Source organism: Moschus berezovskii, chromosome 3 (assembly GCF_049115385.1).
Source record: "Moschus berezovskii isolate FMDL1 chromosome 3, NW_MosBer_1.0, whole genome shotgun sequence".
NCBI lineage: Eukaryota > Metazoa > Chordata > Mammalia > Artiodactyla > Moschidae > Moschus > Moschus berezovskii.
The window spans coordinates 65,081,578-65,101,965 of NC_142462.1; the positions used below are offsets into that span (position 1 = coordinate 65,081,578).

At 39.4% G+C, this 20,388-nt stretch overlaps 1 protein-coding gene across 4 annotated transcripts in view; it reads left to right on the top strand.

Annotated features, from left to right (window-relative positions):
* DOCK4 (dedicator of cytokinesis 4) overlaps window positions 1-20,388 on the top strand; it is a 488,437-nt gene that overhangs the window by 323,065 nt on the left and 144,984 nt on the right. For all 4 annotated transcript variants that reach the window (XM_055420853.2, XM_055420851.2, XM_055420852.2 and 1 more), the window contains exons 17-23: window positions 4,075-4,231; window positions 10,269-10,366; window positions 10,471-10,554; window positions 10,820-10,920; window positions 13,180-13,261; window positions 14,684-14,854; window positions 19,796-19,988. In XM_055420853.2, the coding sequence (XP_055276828.1) occupies window positions 4,075-4,231; window positions 10,269-10,366; window positions 10,471-10,554; window positions 10,820-10,920; window positions 13,180-13,261; window positions 14,684-14,854; window positions 19,796-19,988 (886 nt within the window). The remainder of the gene's footprint in view (window positions 1-4,074; window positions 4,232-10,268; window positions 10,367-10,470; window positions 10,555-10,819; window positions 10,921-13,179; window positions 13,262-14,683; window positions 14,855-19,795; window positions 19,989-20,388) is intronic.

Consider the following 20,388-nt stretch of genomic DNA (forward strand, 5'->3'; position numbering starts at 1 on the left):
AAGATTTAGTATTAAACAATTTTTGTAAATTACACAGATTAGCCTAGAATACCAAAGAGGTTCTATGCTTAATTTCCTACCTATTCCTGAGATACTAGCCTTAAAAATAAATATATACATTTAAAAAAATAAAGTTCCCAATTTTATACTCAAAATAAGGTAAGCTATACCAATTCTATATCTGTTACAATATATTTTCCTCAAAATTTTAATTTAAAGTCACCTTCATTACAGAAACAGTATATAGATAAACAAAAATAAAAATACCATATTCTGATTATTCAGATGATGTTAACTATTCACCCCTTAGGGTATATCTTTCTGGAGGTTTTTCTGTATGAAGTTTTTTTTTTTACCCAAATGATGTTATTTATTTTAGTCAACTTTTAAAAGAATAGCTTGAAGTGAAGTGAAGTCGCTCAGTCGTGTCCGACTCTTTGCGACCCCATGGACTGTAGCCTACTAGGTTTCTCTGTCCATGGGATTCTCCAGGCAAGAATACTGGAGTGGGTTACCATTTCCTTCTCCAGGGGATCTTCCCGGCCCAGGGATCGAACCCAGGTCGCCCGCATTGGAGGCAGACGCATTAACCTCTGAGCCACGAGAGTAGCTTCAGTTCAGTTCAGTTCAGTTCAGTCGCTCAGTCGTGTCTGACTCTCCGCGACCCCATGAATCACAGCACGCCAGGCCTCCCTGTCCATCACCAACTCCCGGAGTTCACTCAAACTCATGTCCACAGAGTCGGTGATGCCATCCAGCCATCTCATTCTCCGTCGTCCCCTTCTCCTCCCGCCCCCAACCTTTCCCAGCATCAGAGTCTTTTCCTTAGTATACAATAAAGTTGGGAGTAAAGGATAGAGACTTCCCTTCCACCCTCTGTCCCGGCATATGTGTAGCTTCCTCTATTGTCAGCATCATTCACTAGAATGGTGCATATTTATTTTAACCAAGGTTGAATCTGCACTGACACGTCATCATTACCCAAAGCCCATAGTTTACTAGGGTTCACTCTTATATATAATCTTATTTTTCTTGATTTTTGGCTGTGCTGGGTCTTTGTTGCTGTGCAGGCTTCTCTGTACTCACAGAGAGTGAGGGACAGTCTCTAGTTGTGGTGCTCAGGCTTCTCATTGTGGTGGCTTCTCTTGTTGCAGAGCACAGGCTCTAGGGCGCACAGGCTTCAGTAGCTGAGGCATGTGGGCTCAGTAGCTGTGGCTTCTGGGCTCTAGAACACAGGCTCAATTGTTATGGTACACAGGCTTAATTGCTCCATAGCATATGGGATCTTCCCAGATCAGGGAATCGAACTCATGTTTCCTGCTTTGCCAGATGGATTCTATACCACTGAGTCACCAGGGAAACCCTGGGTTTCACTCTTGTTTTTGTGTATTCTGTGGGTTTGGACAAATGTATAGTAACACGTATCCATCATCATAATATCATACTGCCCTAGAAAAATCTTCTGTGGTCTGTCTGTTCATCCTTTCACCTACTCCCAACCCCTGGAAACCACTAATTTTTTTTTTTAACTGTCTTCATAGTTCTGCACTTTCTAGAATATTACATAGCTGGAATCATGGAGTTTGTAGACTTTTCAGATTGGCTTCTTTCACTTAGTGATATGCATTGTTTCCTCCATGTCTTTTCATGGCTTGGTAGCTCATTTATTTTTAGCACTAAAATGGTATTCTGGTTTCTGAATGTACCACATTTATCTATTCATGTACTGAAGGATATCTCAGTTGCTTCATTATATATATTTTTTATTTTTTTATTGAAGTATTATTTGCAGTGTTGTGCCAGTCTTTGCTATACAGCAAAGTAACTCAGTGATACACATGTAATAGACATTTTTTTTTAATATTCTTCTCCATTATGGTTTATTGCAAGATATTGAGTATAGTTTCCTGTGCTATACAATAGGACCTTATTTTTTTTTTTAATTTACGTTTGCCAGTTAATGAATTTTCCAATCATTAATTTTTTTTTGTCTCATCTAGAACTTAATCAATGTATCAATTCCCAAAGAAAATCCTTTTCAGCAAGTTTGTCCAAATCTAGGACCATTATACTGTATCTGGCTCTTACATATCTCTTCAGTTCAGTTCAGTCACTCAGTCGTGTCCAACTCTTTGCGACCCCATGAATCACAGCACGCCAGGCCTCCTTGACCATCACCAACTCCTGGAGTTCACTCAAACTCATGTCCATCGAGTTGGTGATGCCATCCAGCCATCTCATTCTCTGTCTCCCCGTCTCCTCCACCCCCAATCCCTCCCAGCATCAGAATCTTTTCCAGTGAGTCAACTCGTCGCATGAGGTGGCCAGAGTATTGGAGTTTCAGCTTTAGCATCAGTCCTTCCAATGAACACCCAGGGTTGATCTCCTTTAGAATGGACTGGTTGGATCTCCTTGCAGTCCAAGGGACTCTCAAGAGTCTTCTCCAGCACCACAGTTCAAAAGCATCAATTCTTCGGTGCTCAGCTTTCTTCACAGTCCAACTCTCACATCCATACATGACCACTGGAGAAACCATAGCCTTGACTAGACGGACCTTGGTTGGCAAAGTAATGTCTCTGCTTTTTAATATGCTATCTAGGTTGGTCATAACTTTCCTTCCAAGGAGTAAGCGTCTTTTAATTTCCTGGCGACAGTCAGTATCTGCAGTGATTTTGGAGCCCAAAAAAGTAAAGTCTGACACTGTTTCCACTGTTTCCCCATCTATTTCCCATGAAGTGATGGGACCAGATGCCATGATCTTCGTTTTCTGAATGTTGAGCTTCAAGCCAAACTTTTCACTCTCCTCTTTCACTTTCATCAAGAGGCCTTTGAGTTCCTCTTCACTTTCTGCCGTAAGGGTGGTGTCATCTGCATACATATCTCTTAAGTATTATTTAATCTAGAGTAATCCTTTTTTTTTCCCCCCCACAAAACTTGACTTGAGGAGTCAAAGACAGGCATCCTACAGAAAGTGCCGCTACTGGCTTTGTCTGGTTGCTTCCCCATAGCATTCAGCATGTTGCTCTGTCCTTTGTGTTTTCTGGGAAGTAGAAGGTGAATCTGTCGGTGTCATCCATTCAAGCTGCACAGCTTTGGGAGGAATGCATTGCAAGAATGATGTGTTGTTTTGCGTTGCCCTGCATCAGAGAGCCGACAGCCCAATCCCCCCACATGCAGTTTTATTTGTCTCCTTGCCAGTAGAAGGGAATCTGTGTGGTAGTACTGAATGTTCATTTGCTCATCAACAATTTTCCTGCTGATTTTAGCATTTAGCGACAACCCTTGACTAAAGAAAGAATTACACTAGGAATATGAAACTATGTTTTTAAAACCTATAATTTCTTTTACATTTGTTGACTGACATTTTCTGTAGGGATTTCTCACCATAGTGGGATTATTAGATTATCATGAAATACAGAGTCCTTTAACTGCCTGTTTTCAAAGTAAGGAGTTGTTTAATATCTACCTCAGAGGAGATGTGGGAAGAATTTAAGCACTTTTTAAAAATGCTATGGTTGTGGGATGAGGGGTGGTGGTGGGAGGGAGGCTCAAGATGGAGGGGATATGTGTGTGTGTAGAGAGAGAGAGGTATATATATAGAGAGAGTTATGGTTGATTCGTGTTGTGTGACAGAAACCAACACAACATTGTAAAGCAATTATCCTCCAGTTAAAAGATTTTTAAAAATGCTATGGTCACTGCAGTATGATTTCTTGAGCACTTCCAATGTATCAAGCTCTACGTAAAGGCCTCATGTAATCTAATTTGTATGGCAGCACAGTGAGGTCATAGAGATAGAAAACGGAGATCATAAGAGGCTGAATAACTTGATACAGTTACTTGTGTGGGAAGTAACAGAGACAGAATTCAAACCCAAATGGGTCTGCGTCTAAAATAAGTGAGTTATTCCTTTTAGACATTTCTGTTGCATTTTACTTAAAAGCCAAATTCTGTTTGTAATGATATTTGGAATCTTTCCCAGTTCTTAAAAACTAGAAATGGATATTATGCTTAATAATTCTCAAGAGGTCTCTTACCTCTCCCCCTTCCATTTTTTAAAATATTTTTTTACAGTGTGAAGAAAACACAAATCTTCAGGATACTACCCGCTACCTCAAACTTCCTTTTTCCAAGGGCATTCTCCTTGGGAATAATAATCAAGCCATGAAGGCCACAAAGGAGTCTTTTTGGATAACATCTTTTCTCTGTTCCACAAAACTCACACAAAACGGTAATGTATAATACTGTTTTATTTGAAAGCCCCTGTTTAAGTACTCATGTGAATTTTAGTTGGATATTCTGTAAACATCAGTTTTATATTTAAGAACTTTGCACTAGAAAAATTGTTTTTGATCCTTCTGTTTGTGGTTTTTTAATAAAATAAAAGTAATTGTGACTCAGTGAGACTACAGAATTATCCTAGTATTGGAACCCAATACTCAAGTCCTCAAATAAACCATCAAAACCCAGCTGCTTAAAAAAAAAAAAAGGCGAAGATTACCACCACCTTAATCTCTCTTGCTTTATAAACTGTGCTAATTGCAGGCTTCAGAGTAAATGCTGTCTTCTGTTTAATTAGATGGATATTACTTTTCTATTCTAGATTTACTTTTTATGTCAGTGATTGTTTAGAAAGTTATGATTAATAAAGCAAGCTCTTCTCCTTGGCAAATTGTTCTGAAAGCATTGTCTGTAATGAAGGAAGTAAATTAAATATTTTTTGAATTCTTTATGGTTGCCATGTAAGGCTTCTGGAAAGCATGCATCCTGAATGCCATATAATAAAATTAGTTTCATTCTGTTGAAGACAATCACTCTATAATAAGGTATGTCTCTTCCTTGACTTTAGGATTGGATTGCATTCTTTTGATAAGCCCATGGTAACTTGAATAAGATAAGTAGAATAAGCATTTATTACACCTAACCTACAAAGCATCATGGGGCTTCCCAGGTGGCTCAGACGGCAAAGAATCTGCCTGCAATGCTGGAGATGCTGGAGATGCAGGCTAGATTCCTAAATCAGGAAGATCCTTAGAGCAGGAACTGGCAACTCACTCCAGTATTCTTGCCTGGAGAATTCCATGGACAGAGGAACGTGGTGGGCTACAGTCCATAGGGTTGCAAAGAGTCAGACATGACTGAGCATGCACACACCACCACCACAAAACATCTAAGAAAAGAAGTTCTTCTTCTATGTCATACAGCTTAGCCCAGCCTACACTAAACAGGCTCAGAACACTTACAGTAGCTTACAATTGGACAAAATTATCTAACACAGAGCCTATTTTATAATAAAATGTTGAATGTCTCACATAACTTATTGGATACTGTATTGAGAGTGAAAAACTGTATGGTTGTATTAATAACCATATTGCTTCTTTACCTTCATGACCACTTGGCTGTCTGGGATCTGAGGCTCAATGCTCAGCATCATAGGAGGCTGTTGTACTGCATGTAGTTAACCCAGGAAAAAATCAGAACTCAAAAATCAAAATACAGTTTCTAAATGATTTCATATCACTTTTGCACCCTTGTAAAGTCAAAAATCTGAAGTCAGACTATAGTAAGTCAGGGCTTTTTTTGTTATGCAAAAAATGCTCCTGTGCTTAAACTTTTTAAAGTGTTATTATTTCTTTCTTCTGTGTCATATAGTAAGGAATACATATCTTTTCTCAGAACGTGGAATAAAAGAAGCAAATTTTGGCATTATTATAATGACCACTTTTAATGATACCATCCAATTTGTTAAACAGTGCTACTATATTTATGTAGGACCTTGGCAAATTATTTTTTTACATTTATATTAGGTTTCATTTCTCCCCTTCCAGAGGTATTTTTGGAGACATATTTTAAAAAATAAACTATGTAATTTATCTTTAGTAAATTTGATTGAAAGGAGCTATTGCCAAGTTGGGTCATTATACCAGACTATCAGTATTCAATGGTTAATGATCTTACTTAAATAAAACCTTCATTGGCAGAATTCTGTAATGACTATACAGCATTTACCAAATCTCGGGCATTTTTTTTTGTGTGTGTGTGAGGAGAGTCTAACCCCACAGAGGTTGTGAAAATAATAAAATCAATGTTATTGACTCCCTTAGGTGATATTGTCATTCATCATTTATGGATGAGTTGTGTGTCTATAAAGAATCTGGTTCATATTTAACTCTCTGCCTCCATTAGATTATTTTCAGCCAGTATTAGTTGTCAGTTACTGCTATAGTAATTACTGTAAACTTATTGGCTTAAAACAACAGTAATTTTTTTTTCAGAGTCTTTTATTTTATTTTTAATTTTAAAAAAAATTTTATTTTTTTCTAAATTTGATAAATGGTACAAAGCACAATGCCATAAACATGAACAGTTAAAATATCACCAAATGAAAAAAATACTATAGAATACACAGTTGCAAAAAGCTACATTAAGTTATTTTACAACTGCCTCAAGCTGCAAAAAGAAAAAAAAAAAAACAGAGGTTGAAAGTCTGCAATCTTATTCCCTGGGCTAAAATCAAGGTGTCAACAGGGCCACGTTCCCTCTTGAAATCTCTAGGAGGGAATCCCTTTACTTACATTTTCTAGCTCTTAGGAACCACCTGTATTCCCTGGCTACAGGCCCCTTTCTCCACCTTCCAAGACAGCAACAAAGCATATTCAGATCTCTCTGACTCTGATCATCTTCCATCTTTTAAGGACCCCTGTGATGAGAATGCTTCCACCAAATCATCCAGGATAATACCCCATTTAAAAAATATTTAACTTAATCACACCTGTAAAACTCTTGTAGTTAAGATAAATCCATGGATTAGAATATGGACATCTTTGGGGGCCATTATTCTTCCAAAGATATAAACCTAACAATAGATTCTCTGCCATGACAACATTTGGCCCTGCCTGCTTAATTATCTCTAGTTCTAGGGTTTAGGGTATTAGAATTGTGAACATAAGACAGAGGGGAACAAATCCTGATAACTAGAAGCTGCTGCTCTGTAAAAGCAGAGAACGTTTTTCAAGTAAATAAACTATTCACGAAGTCATTAAATTAAACATCTCGCTATATAGAAAGCAACGCTTGACACATTATTGAAGACTAATAAGTGCTTGATTACCTTTGTGGCTTTGATTAACCTTGTCAGTGTTGGACAGCTCAAAATGAGGCAGGAAATGAATAGTGTGTTTAAAGACATGGGACAGAGGAAGGAAGGAAGTTCTTTTTTCTGAAATTTACATGCTAGACACATGTCTCTGCTTAGAAGTAATCCACTTCCAAATTGGAATTAAATTTTTTTGTATTCATTTTACTCGACTTGGAAAATATACAAATCCCATTTCCATTACAATTGGGCATTTATTAAGTGATGTGGTCTCTAGGACAGTTTCCTAGAGCAGATTTGCATTTCAGGATTTCTAAAGTGTGTCTGTCTACACACGTTCTGTGTGTTCCAGAACACACACGCTCTGTGTTCTATCATTCTTAGATAGCATAGTGAGGCTAGTGCACTGGCTGGACTGGACGTCTGTGATTGCCAGATCAAGGAAATATTTTTAGTTTCTTAAAAGTGGGGATCAGAAAAGGAATCACTTTATTTGTTTGTTAGCTTCCTTGGTCTGTTAAAAACAACTTTTTAAAACGTTAAGAAAAAATGAAAACAATGCTTTAATTCAGTCTAACATTTGTGCCAATACCGACTGCTCCATATCCCCTTCTCCCCCCAATAATAGGTGGTTTATTCAATCTCTTCCTAAGATTGTGGTTTAAAAAAAAAAATAGGGATCAGGTCATCCACCTATTTTATAGCTCTTGGCAGATCAGGCATGATCTGTATAATGAATGAAATGTATAAAATTCTCATTTTCAGTAATAGGTCCTAGCTGCAAATTTGCAACTGATGTATCTTCAAATGACTAATAAAGACCTAAGAGATGATAATTTTGACTTGATTCTGAGTACATGACATACATGATTAATTGTGTCCAGATGGACAAAGTATAACACTTTATTCTCCTTTTGGCTCCATTGGGAGCAGTCTAACAATTCCTCAGACTTCTTGCAGGAAAGATGAACAGCCCCATCCCGGACCGCTGTCATCTGCTATCTGGCTTTGCTGATGACAGTCCTATTCCTTGTCCTCTACTGATGCCACTTTGCAGCCTGTAGAGCCTCCTCCTTCCTCAGCACAGGGTCCACCCCTCACGTTGAACGCTCCTGCAAAGGCCTCATTCTAAAGGGCAGGGAGAGAGAAGGAGGGGACAGAGCTGGATGGGAGGGCAAGTGGGAAGTGAATGGCAGGGCAAATTGTAAAAGAGGGGCTGCCAGGGAAGGAGGCAGGCATCCTGAAGCTAGAGGCGGGAAGTCGGAGTGGGGCAGCAAGCAGACCAGGAGAATCCTGGAGAACTTTCTTTGGTCAGCTGGTCTCACCTTGTAGAATCTCTCATCTAAATATAACCAATCATATTTTAAAATGTTTCAATCATACCTCCAGGGCATCTGAGTTAGACGTGAATGTTCAACATTTTCAGGGTTTTCTGCTATGAAAATAATCATAAATTTCTTTTTCAATGTCAGTTTTTGAAAAATTTCCTCATTTTTCTAATTCTAAATCCTCCTCCTCCTCTTCCCCATATTTGTTATAGAAAAATATTCCTATTTAGTGCTAAGTTTCCTACTTTTGGTTCCTTTGTGAAGTTTTTCCCTTGAAACTGGCTTTGGTGGAGGTTGCTTCTATTTCCTCTTGAGATTCTTATGTTTTTTCTCTTTATTCACTGTGTGTGTTAGATGTTCCATTGTTTCCAACTCTGCGACTCTATGGACTATAGCCCACCAGGCTCCTCTGTCCATAGGATTCTCCAGGCAAGGGTACTGAGTGGGTAGCCATTTCCTTCTCCAGGGGATGTTCCTGACCTGGGGATATTTACTTCTACGTCATATTTTCTTTCTTATCATAACACTTCCTTGATTTTTTTGGATTATTTGTTGTTGTGGTTGGTGTTTGTATTTTTTGGTCTTTCTTGCCTCTTGGCAAGTCCCATTCAAGTTTCTCCTGAAACAAGTGCTTTGAAGCAGAAAACCCCAAACCCCTCCTGGCTTCTCTTGTGGCTTCTGTATTGTCTCAGCCCCACTGGGCACCAGGAGAATAGCCCTGCCAGGTTCCTCTGCCCTGGGGACGTCCTGCTTCCATGAGCCTTGTCAGTTGTTACTGCTGTCGTTGGCCTCCGATGCCACGGACTCCTTGTTCCCTTTGGAGACCAGTGAAGATGGGCACCATGTGCAGGAACTTCTGCCCAGGAAGGAGTTGGAAAGGATTTATTCCCAAGAGGTTCCCTATGGACTCTGCTGGACACAGGGCTCACATGTTGTCAGGTCAGAAAGAAAAGGGAATTGAAGATCTGGGACCTGCTCTTGCCCAGAGTCTAGGGTGGAAGATGATCACGGAGTCCAGGAGTTGGCCCTCTCAGGTCCAAGCGCTCATTTGATGGTCTGACAGTTGACTGGATTTGTCATCATTGTATAGTTTCCCAGGTGTCTCAGTGGTTAAAACCCATCTGCCAATGCAAGAGGCACAGGTTCAATCCCTGGGTCAGGAAGATCTTCTGGAGGAGGGTATGATAACCCAATCCAGTATTCTTGCCTAGAGAATTCCATGGCCAGAGGAGCCTGATGGACTACAGTCCATATGTTGCAAAGAGTCAGACCCAATTGAAGCAACTTGGCATGGCATGGCTTGGCATCAATGTGCAGGAACCTTCTAGTCATGACAGGTTTGGGTCACATTGTCAAGAAGACCTTCATTGCCAAATGGAATTGGTTGCTTGGCAGAGTGCTATGTCTTGGGAGCAGAAAAATTAATCAAGTGGGTTCATAGCCCTCAAGAATCTCCCAGTTTAATTGGAGGAGGCAGAAAATTCTCCAGCCAGTATTTACCAACTGCCTGCTCTGTGCCTACTCTCTTCCAGTGCTGGCACTAAGTTAGGGCCAAACTCAACGTGGTTTTTTTTTCTTGGAGTTTACAGTCTTTGGGCAAATACAAGTAGCCTAAGAACTGAAGGATAAGCAAGAGTTTGTCAGTCAAGAGCACTGGGAAGGGAGAAAGAGAATACACTGTAATAAATGCCATCTTAGAGGGTTAGTTGGAGTCTGGGGGAGCCTGCAGTTTCGGTGACCAGGTGGCAACATATTTAAGAATTCAGTGTTTACCAGTTAGAACACTTTCCTGTGAAAGCCTGTTCTCTATCTAGGCAACTAATCTTCCTTTTCTATTTGGACAGGTGATATGCTTGATCTTTTGAAATGGAGAACCCACCCAGACAAGATCACAGGCTGTCTCTCTAAGTTAAAAGAAATTGATGGCTCTGAGATAGTAAAGGTAAATGCATCCTATCCTTCTCTTAGAAATTTGTGGGATAAAGAATATTTAGAGGGGAAAGACAGAGGATATTTTATTTATGCTTTTATTTCTTTATTTAACAGTTCCTGCAAGATACACTGGATACCTTATTTGGAATTTTAGATGAAAATTCCCAAAAATATGGGTCTAAAGTGTTTGATTCATTGGTGAGTTTAAATTAACTTTATACCTTAATTTTGTCTTTAAATCTTGACTTTCATAAGACTGTTTTAGGAATGTGCACTTAATAGAATGAGCTCACTTGAAATGAAACCTTCCCAAATCCTAAAAAAAGAAAAACAGCAACAAAAAAACAAACAAAAAAAATTAAAAAGAAGAAAAAAGAAACCTTCCCACTCCCCCTGCCAAAAAAGTCTTGGTTTGCATTCAGTTTTGTAAAACTCTGTTTTGTTTTGTTTTGTTTTGTTTTAGGTTCACATAATCAATTTGCTGCAAGATAGCAAATTTCATCATTTTAAACCTGTAATGGACACTTATATTGAGAGTCATTTTGCTGGGGCACTTGCGTACAGGTAAGGTCCTTTATCTTGTAATTGGTTTAGAAACAGTTTCTTTAGAACTTTTTAAAGCAGAACCAGTTACATAGGAAAATGTAAAAGAGAATGTAGGAAGAAATGAAGCACAGCTACTCAAGTGTCTCTTGAGACACTATCTTCCTTTTTCACACATCTTTTTTGATGGCTGAAACTTATTTTGATTTTAAAAGGTTGGGGGAAGGGGCGGGGGGAGAACTTCCTGAGTTCTAGTCCTGAAACCGAAAATATAATGTTTTCTTCTTGCCTCTGTTTCACTTGATCTTCTCTAGTCTAAAATACCTGGTTATTTCATTTTGACCAGTCAAGAGCCCCATTTAATCATCACACTCCTTGGTAATTCTAGATGTCTTTTAGAAAGAAATATAATGGGAAAACAGCCTTTGCCACCATACCATTTTAAAGTCCTTTGTTCATTCATTTGTTAATATGTATTGAGTGCCTCCTGCATGCCAGACGCTAAGCTTTGTGTTGATCGTGTGAAGAGCTGGCCCGTGGATGCAAGGAGTTCAGTTATTAGACTCTATCCTTTGTTACCAGCTGCCATTTTAACTGCTGCTCCTTTCTCATCAGCTCAGATAAGGCGAGCAAGACTAAAAGTGAATGAATAATGACATGCTGTGGCTGGTACCTGCCTACATGTAGCCTGGAAAATAGCAACTCCCCTCTTTCTGTCCTGTGGGTGACATCTTGCTGGTCATGGGCCTGCTTCAATACAGCCCTGAAATGTACCCCAAAGTTCCATCTCCCCATTCCGCTGCTGTCATTGCTATTCTGCCAGTTTTTTTTTTTAGTTTATAATTTTTCTTTTAAATTAGGGGATAATTGCTTTTCAATGTTGTATTAGTTTCTGCTGTACAACAGCGTGAATCAACTGTATGTATACATAAATCCTCTCCCTAGCCTCCCGCCCCACCCCTTTAGGTCATCACAGAGCACCAAGCTGAGCTCCCTATGTTATACAGCAGCTGCCAATGTTTTTATCTTATATACTAAACACCTATGGGCATGTGCACGCACTCATCTATTCCCAGAGGTGTGTTAAAGGGGCATGGAATCAGGGCTTTGCGCTTTTCCCCCATCTGTGTGCTGTATGAAAGATAAGGTAATCAGGTGAGCATTTCATACAGTTCCTTTGGCTGTTTGCTTCCATAGCCTGGTAAGATTTACACCTCTGATGTTTAAGTGAATGGATTCATTTTTGCAAGACTTGACCTTCTATCGACATGAGTTTTTCAGAGGGTGAAATGTTTGAGCAAGGATAGTTTTGCCCTTGACCTAACAGTTTGGGCCCTGGTGTGAGCGGTCACCATTCCAACTGACACTGTTACTGGAAACTAGAAAACAGTGATGTAATTTCTAAACTTCAGATTAGCCAGGAATGCAGCGAATCAGTTCTAATAAGACAAATAAGGCCCATGGAATCTTCTTGGGCCAGAATCATGACCACTCATCCTCAAAAGTAGTGTTCCCATCAGCATCTACCGACTGGAACAACCATGAATTCTCCTTGGACAGAGAAAATTTTTTTAAATTGCTGTTTTCTAGACACCAAGAACTGGCTGGTGTTAAAGGTCACATGACTGCAATCTTGTGAATTTGAGGCGTGGAGGTTAATTCAATTTTTGTTTCTTAAAACAATAAAACTTCTAGAAATTACTTGGAAAAAATAAAACTTGGCTTTTCTGGAAATTACTAGGGCATGCTCTGATGGTAAGCCTCATTCTTCTCACAGGTCAGAGAATTGGCTTGTTAAGTCCATGGGGTGTGATTTGAAATGAGGAGGTGGTATCTTCATCCTTCCCCACAACTCCTTTTGCCTCCAGCTGAATATTTCATCCAAATTAGGATTTCACTGGGAAGGAAATCCTAATTAGCAGTTGTCCAAGATTGACCATGGCAGTCAGATTCAGACACTCCCCTGGCCATAGTCTTTTCTTCTGATATTTTTGTTCACCCGCTGGAAGCATGACCAGAAGCAGCAGGGCTCATGGAATATGTCCAGATTCAAAGGAATCTCTCTGGGAGGAAATGTTGTTTCTCTCTTCAGCTTCAAAATAGGAGTAATGATGTTGATATGCAGACTTTGTAAAATTATCATATTATAACAGTTTGACAGAAATATGAGAACTGATGGAAAATGATGCCTCCTTGTGATAAAAATAAGCATTTGATTTGTTGGCTTCTAATTGAGAATGAGACCAACTCTACCTTCTGCACATTTCCCCTGTATTTTAGAGATCTCATCAAAGTACTCAAGTGGTATGTGGACCGGATCACAGAAGCAGAGAGACAAGAGCACATCCAGGAGGTGTTGAAGGTAATGACATGCTGTGGATAGCACATTATAGCCCAACAGTGCTGCTGCGTGGTGATGCCTACGCTAATTGGTTTCCTCTGCACAGACAGTAATTGCTGATGATGTATCACTCACATTCCAATTCAAAGATCTTAATCTGTTTGTGGCTGCTCCAGAGATGATGAGATTTGAAAAGAACTTTGCCAGACTCGCCCACTGGAACCTCCCTGGCATTAAATCCTTACTCCTCCAGGCTCTGAACACTTGAAATCTAGAAGGGAAGGGTTGAGAAGACAAGACTGCAGATGAGCAGTTAAGCTTAGAAGTTCCCTGTTCTTGCTTCTACCACTCTGACAGAGACCATCTGAGAACCATTTGTCTTACATTTTAAGGGCTTCCCTGGTAGGTCTGCTGGTAAAGAATCTGTGTGCAATGCAGGAGACCCTGGTTCAATTCCTGGGTTTGGAAGATCCCCTGGAGAAGGGATAGATTACCCACTCCAGTATTCGTGGGCTTCCCTGGTGTCTCAGATGGCAAAGAATCCACCTGCAATGTGGGAGACCTGGCTTTGAACCCTTGGTTGGGAAGATCCCCTGGAGGAGGGCATGGCAACCCAATCCAGTATTCTTGCCTGGAGGATGGCTTAGCAGGAATCATGATGAGGAAACCTGAGGTTTTATGGGGTCTCGTGGTTTAACACTGCCCATATCTCTGGGCCCTACAAGCTCTGTGTATATGAAGATGTTGATACCTTTCTTGCAACATGTTTGTAAAGCATCTACCAATAGATTCTTTTTTAAATTAATAAATTGATTTTAATTGGAGGGCAATTACTTTGCCATACATCATCATGAATTGGCCACAGATATGCATGTGTCCCCACTTCCCGAGCCCCTCTCCTACCTCCCTCCCGTCTGTCAATAGATTCTTAAGAGGATTGTGCATTAACAGCCTTGGCAGCCTTTTGATTTCTGTAATTGAGTACATAGTATTTGATGTCAGTAGATAAAAGTAAACAGGTGTACATTCTAAAAAACAAGCATTTTACTCATTATAAATTTGTCATTTGGGGCTGATTGAAGGTAAAATGCAATTGGCAAGAGAACCTACCAGCAAAGCAGAATTATTTTTGAAAAATAGACCACTGTATCTTTGTTAATTATATTTAAAAAAATCATCTGAGGATCAAAAACATTTAATGTTCATACCTCTTTAAGATTTACATAGAATTTAAAAATTATCTATACATTTCCTCTCATTAGGTATTAGAGAAAAACAACTCTTTTGCTATGAGTAAATACTGTTCAAAAATCACACAGGGCCTTAGTACTGAAATCAATAGTTTAAAAGTCTAATGTTGTACTATAGTTTTGTGTTGTGTCATTGTTAAATAAATACCTTTGATTTTCTTTGAAACTAACATTTTAAAAATTTTGTTTTAAGGCCCAAGAATATATTTTTAAGTATATTGTTCAGTCTCGAAGGCTGTTTTCCCTTGCCACCGGAGGACAGAATGAGGAGGAATTTCGCTGCTGTATTCAGGAACTGCTCATGTCAGTTCGTTTTTTTCTTTCACAAGAAAGCAAAGGATCTGGAGCATTATCTCAATCACAGGTAATTGTTTTTTCATCTCTGCTGAATAGAGGAAAATATGAGTCCAATTTATTTATTTTTACATAGCCACCTAAGTGAATATTTTCTCCATCAGCATTTCATAGCTCCAGTTATATTTGTAGCTTAACTGACTTGGAATAGCCTTTTAAAAAGTCCCCCAGCTTCTGAGCACCAACAGAGCAAAAGTTAGGTAATGTCATTCTTTGGACTGTTATCACCCTGAATGGAGAGCCTGTTGGTTTGCATCGGCCTCTGTTCCAGTTTCTAGGACTCACAGTGATGACTGGAGACACCCTGTCGATGTCACCTGTGGGGAGGAATTTTTCTCTAGCTAGTCTGCTCCTGGAAGGACTGATGCTGAAGTTCCAATCTTTTGGCCACCTGATGTGAAGAGCTGACTCATTGGAAAAGACCCTGATTTGGGCAAGACTGAGGGCAGGAGGAGAAGGGGGCGACAGAGGATGAGAGGGTTGGGTGGCATCACTGGCTCAATGGACATGAGTTTGAGCAAACTCCAGAAGATAGTGGAGGACAGAGAAGTCTGATGTGCTGCAGTCCATGGGGTCATAGAGAGTGTTGTTTTGAGCAACAAAAACAACCATCTGCTGCAGTTGTTTCCCCAAGCCTGCCTTTTTTTTTGAAATACTGTGTGAGCAGTTCCCCAACCAGGGATGGAACCCAATCCCAGCAATGAGACTGGTGAGTCCTAACCACTGGACTGCCAGAGAATTCCCTCCTGCTGCATTTTAATCCATGCCCTTGAGGCTCATTGTACTGGTCTCAGCTAAACTGCATGTTGTTTTGTTTTCAGTTGACCCTAATCATCCTGGGAGTTATTTTCTATCACCAGTGCTCAGCAGTTGCTGCCAAAGTATATTATCAGGAGTAGCTCTCATGTTTTGTTTAAGAACAGGATCTATCTACTTTTCAGATAGTGTGCTGAGAGGTCATTGTGCTGAAAGATCATTCTGAATATCTTTCTCTACACTTTCTTAATACTTCTTGTACCTTTTTCATTCTAATAAACTTGATTTAAAAACCTGTCAGATGGAGAAGCAACTTCTTTATTACTCTCCCCTGGAGACCTGAGACTTAACAATCACTGTGAATTTGGATACAAAAAGGGATATTAGGAGACTAGATCCCTAGGAGTATTGTTGTAACTTGGTGTCGTTTGCCATTTGGAAGACATTATATATAAAGGCAAAACACTAGAAATGTACAACCCCCCTCCAATAATAATGCCATATTTTTCTGACTGTTTGGGAGCTGTTCTTGTTACTTTCTTCTTTGCAGAGGTTGACTTATCTTCCGTCCGGGTAAGGATGTTGTTGTTTAGTCACTAAGTCATGCCCGACTCTTCTGTGACCGCACAGACTATAGCCTACTAGGCTGCTCTGTCCATGGGATTTTCCGGGCAACAATACTGGAGTGGGTTACCATTTCCTTCTCCAGGGGATCTTCCCAACTCAGGGATAGACCCGTGTCTCCTGAATTGCAGGTAGATTCTTTTACCACTGAGCCACTGGGGAAGCCCCTGGGTAAGGATACAGGCTCTTTTCATATCATTTTGGCTTCTCTTGCCAATGGTACAATCACTGAACTTTAGGAGACTTGCCAGAGATCTCAATCTCAAGTTGCCAACTAATCAAACCTTATTTATCTGCTGGTGATATTTGAAAAGGATATTCCAACAGGTTAACCATATATTCCTTTAGATCAAAATTCTCATAAGTTCACTATTTTATAACAACTGTTGAAAATTTCAGTTTTCATTTTGAAATGTTTCTTAAAAAAAAAAAAGAAAACCTCTATCAAGGATATAACGTACCTAATTCTTAACTGAAAAATATTCTGCTACTCTCAAGAGTAACCTTAAGTCGTGGTTTCTCAAATGAGACTGTCTTGCTATGGACACATGAGATGTTTTTTTTCTTCTTTAAAGTTAGAGAAACATTCTTTTACCTTAGTTGTGTTACACTGAATCCTAGCTGTCTGTCTGAGAGATTTGGGCTCTGAGGTACAGCCATGATATAGAGCAGCTTCCTTTTCTATATTTAACCTCCAACTGCTTTTAATTCTCTAAATTCTACCCCTCTATCCGGATAGTGAAGCAATTGGGACTTCCCTGGACATGCAGTGGTTAAGACTTCACCTTCCAATGCAGGGGGTATGGGCTGTATCCCTGGTTGGGGAAGTAAGATACCCAATGTCTTGGGGCATGGCCAAAGAAAAATTAAAATATTAAAATAATTTTTTTTAATAGTGAAACTTTTGTACCTTCAAAGAATCATATTTGATTCTTCTTTTTTGACTGTTAGCTTTTTATCAGGAGATAATATATAAAATATGTACATAGTTTCTTAGTTTGGTGCTAAGAGAAAATTTATATAAAGAAGTTGTTAGTTTTCTTCATTAAGCAAGGAGGACTTTGTCCCTCTATATTTTGGGAGGAAGAATTTTAAACAATTCTTCCCATTCCAAGTCCCCCTTGAACCCCACACTTTCATAGCTCTCTCTTCTAAGATAGAAGGTGTCACTAATCTGATTGATCCAATATGTTAGGTTTCTGTCACTGGACAGCAAGTGACCATGATGGTGTTAGATGACACCCATTTATCAGGTAAGATTCTATAGATCAAAAGACGTGGTCGGATTTTTGGCTTAGGGTCTCCTGTAGCCAAAAGCAAGGGGTTGGCATTGACGGCTTATCTGGAGGCTCTCGGGAGGAATTCATCTTTTAGATCTTTCAGACTTTGGACAGGAATCAGTTTCCTTATGAGTGAAAGTCCCATTTCCTTGCTGGCTGTCAACCAGAGGTGGGGCAGGAGCTGGGTGCTCTTAGTTCCTAGAGACCACTCACATTCCTTGGTGTATGGCCCCTCCGATCCTCAAAGCCAGGCACAGTTTATCAAATCTTTCTCATGCTTCAAATCTCTGAGTTCCCCTACCATGTGTCAGAGAACACTTCTGCCTGGGAACAGCATCAGGGGACAAATTTCTTGGAGATCATCTTGGAACTCTGCCTACAGTGTCCAGAGCCAAGGGTAGCCATTGGTCCAGAGTCTTGCCTTAAACACAAAAGTCCCAGTTTCCTTGCTCCATTTTGGATGTTTTCCATGTGAGTTACAACTCAGCAAATTCTGTCTCCTGGAGGCAGAATAGGCCATCCCAGCAATCCTTCCAATTGGATCAGTAGGCTGATGCTCTGTAGAGCTGATACTGCTAGGAGGTTTATTTGGTCCTCCTGGCCTAAGCCCAGCCTGCTAATAATTCTGTCCTTGGGAGCAGACAGAGGCTAACTCAGCTGTCTATAGTCCATTCCAAGGACAGCTCTCTACTACCCTGGGAACCCCAAGAAAGGAAGAATGGTGGAAGGCATTGAGCCCTGAGACCGTGCCCTGAATTCCTGTTAATTATCTTTTCTCTTTTTGTCTTGGATACCAGGAAGATCAAAATAATATCATGTTTTTATTTGCAGTGAAAATCTTTAGCTTAGATACCTGTGCAAGTCTCTTTCTGCCCTCATCACAAGGTCCTTTTTCTTTATCCTTTTTAATAATTGCATCTTACACTGCAGGCACAAATATCTTTTTGAAATAAAGAGGTGTAAATAAAGAATTGATGCATACATTAAGGGATTTCTGAGGAACATCAAGATAGGTGACTTTTTAGTGATCAGAAAGCTGGCCTCATTTAATTTTTTAAACTTCATCTTAGGATTCAGTTCTTTGCAGAGTGAAATGAAGGTTATCTAAATATAGTCTTTACCAAAAAATATCAGGTTATTAATTTTAAAAGCATTCAAGTAGATCTATAATTTCTAAAAGTCAAAGGGAGAACATAGCTGTTGACCCTAGCACCTTGAGCATTCTGATGGTTCTGACATCAGAAACAGGTCTCGGCTCTTCAGCATAATTCTGCTACTGCTATATAGTTAGATACCAAAGTCCACAAATTTGAATTCGATTCTGTGTTTGAATCATCAGCACATGTAGACTTGACCCACTTTCTGCTGGTGTCAGATCTCATTGGTAAATCTGACAGCTGTTGAATCTCAGCATATTAGAAACATGTGCCTCTTCCTCCACCAGGTGGTTGATCAATTTTTCTTTCCACTGCCCTCCTTTTGTGGAATTTTAAAAGGCTGAGTTCGTTTTGATGTACAGTCTTAGCCCAATTTTTAAAGTATGCCCTTCAGGGTTTGATGTTAGTATCTATTTTTTTTCTTTTAAAAAATAATGATCAGGTTTCTTTATTTATGTAAACAATATTGTTCTTAATACACATGGTTTTGGATTTTCATTAGATCTTGAAATAACCCGAGGGATTATTCTAATGACCTTGTCATTTTACAGGTGATGAAACTGAAACCTAGGGGATTAAAATAATTTGCCCAAGGTCACAGAGTTGATTAGAAGTCAAGCTAGTCCTACATATAATCTAGGTCTTCTGATACCTTCTGATGTCCTATATTTTTTCTTTAATCATAAATTGAGTGTTTTAGGGAATTAATGTGTTTGGCTTCTTAAAGGTAAATGAGATTTAAATGAGCACTTCAGAAAGCTTCTCCAAAAAGAATGAAACATAAACAATTACAATCCAGGTCTTGGCTGAGTATTCCTTCCATTTGATCACGCTGCCTTCTGCTGAATCTGTGGGGGGTTTGTCCATCAGTTTGCTAATGTCAGTTGTTTTACAGGATTTCCCAGTTTTTACTATGTTATACCTTTGCATATTTTAAAAAATTGCTCTGTTTTGGTATACCTTTTTCCCCTAAATTTTGCCCTTTTAGTCTTTTTAGATTTAGGTACCAGAAGCATTTGATATTCTATTTCCTACCATTTAAAAATATTTGTCACAGTCTTAAACTCACTGACATTTTTATAGCTGATTTCTCAGGGCATATCTGGGAATTGACTTAAATTTCTTCTTTCAAAGGCTGTGTTTCTGAGCTCCTTCCCAGCTGTGTATTCGGAGCTGTTGAAGCTCTTTGACGTCCGGGAGGTGGCCAACTTGGTCCAGGACACCCTGGGCAGTCTGCCAACCATCGTGCACGTGGATGACGCCCTGCAGGCCGTTAAACTGCAGTGCATTGGCAAGACCGTGGAAAGCCAGCTCTATACCAACCCAGGTAAGGTGTTGGGTCTCTCAGATGAAACAATGTCTCTCAAAAGCCATTACTTACATTTTCTAGTCATAGGTCAGCAGAAGCAATTTAAAAAGGAAACTTAAAAACTTTTTTCTCAGAAGCATTGTGTATTTGTATAGTAGAATAAGTTTATTATATAGTCAGACACAAAAGTATGACTCTTAAAACTTTATTTCTGGAAAGAATGAAAATTCTAATAATTGTTAATTCAGATCACAACAAGTTGTAGTGTATGGCATGCTTTTTTCCTTGCTGTAGATTTTTTTTTCTTTTAATGTTCAACAAAATTTAAAATTTTCAGGGACCTGCTATAATCCTTGTTTGTTTATCTCCTTTGTCCTTAAAAGTTTTCCATCGATTTGTGTTCTGAAAGTGGGTGAAG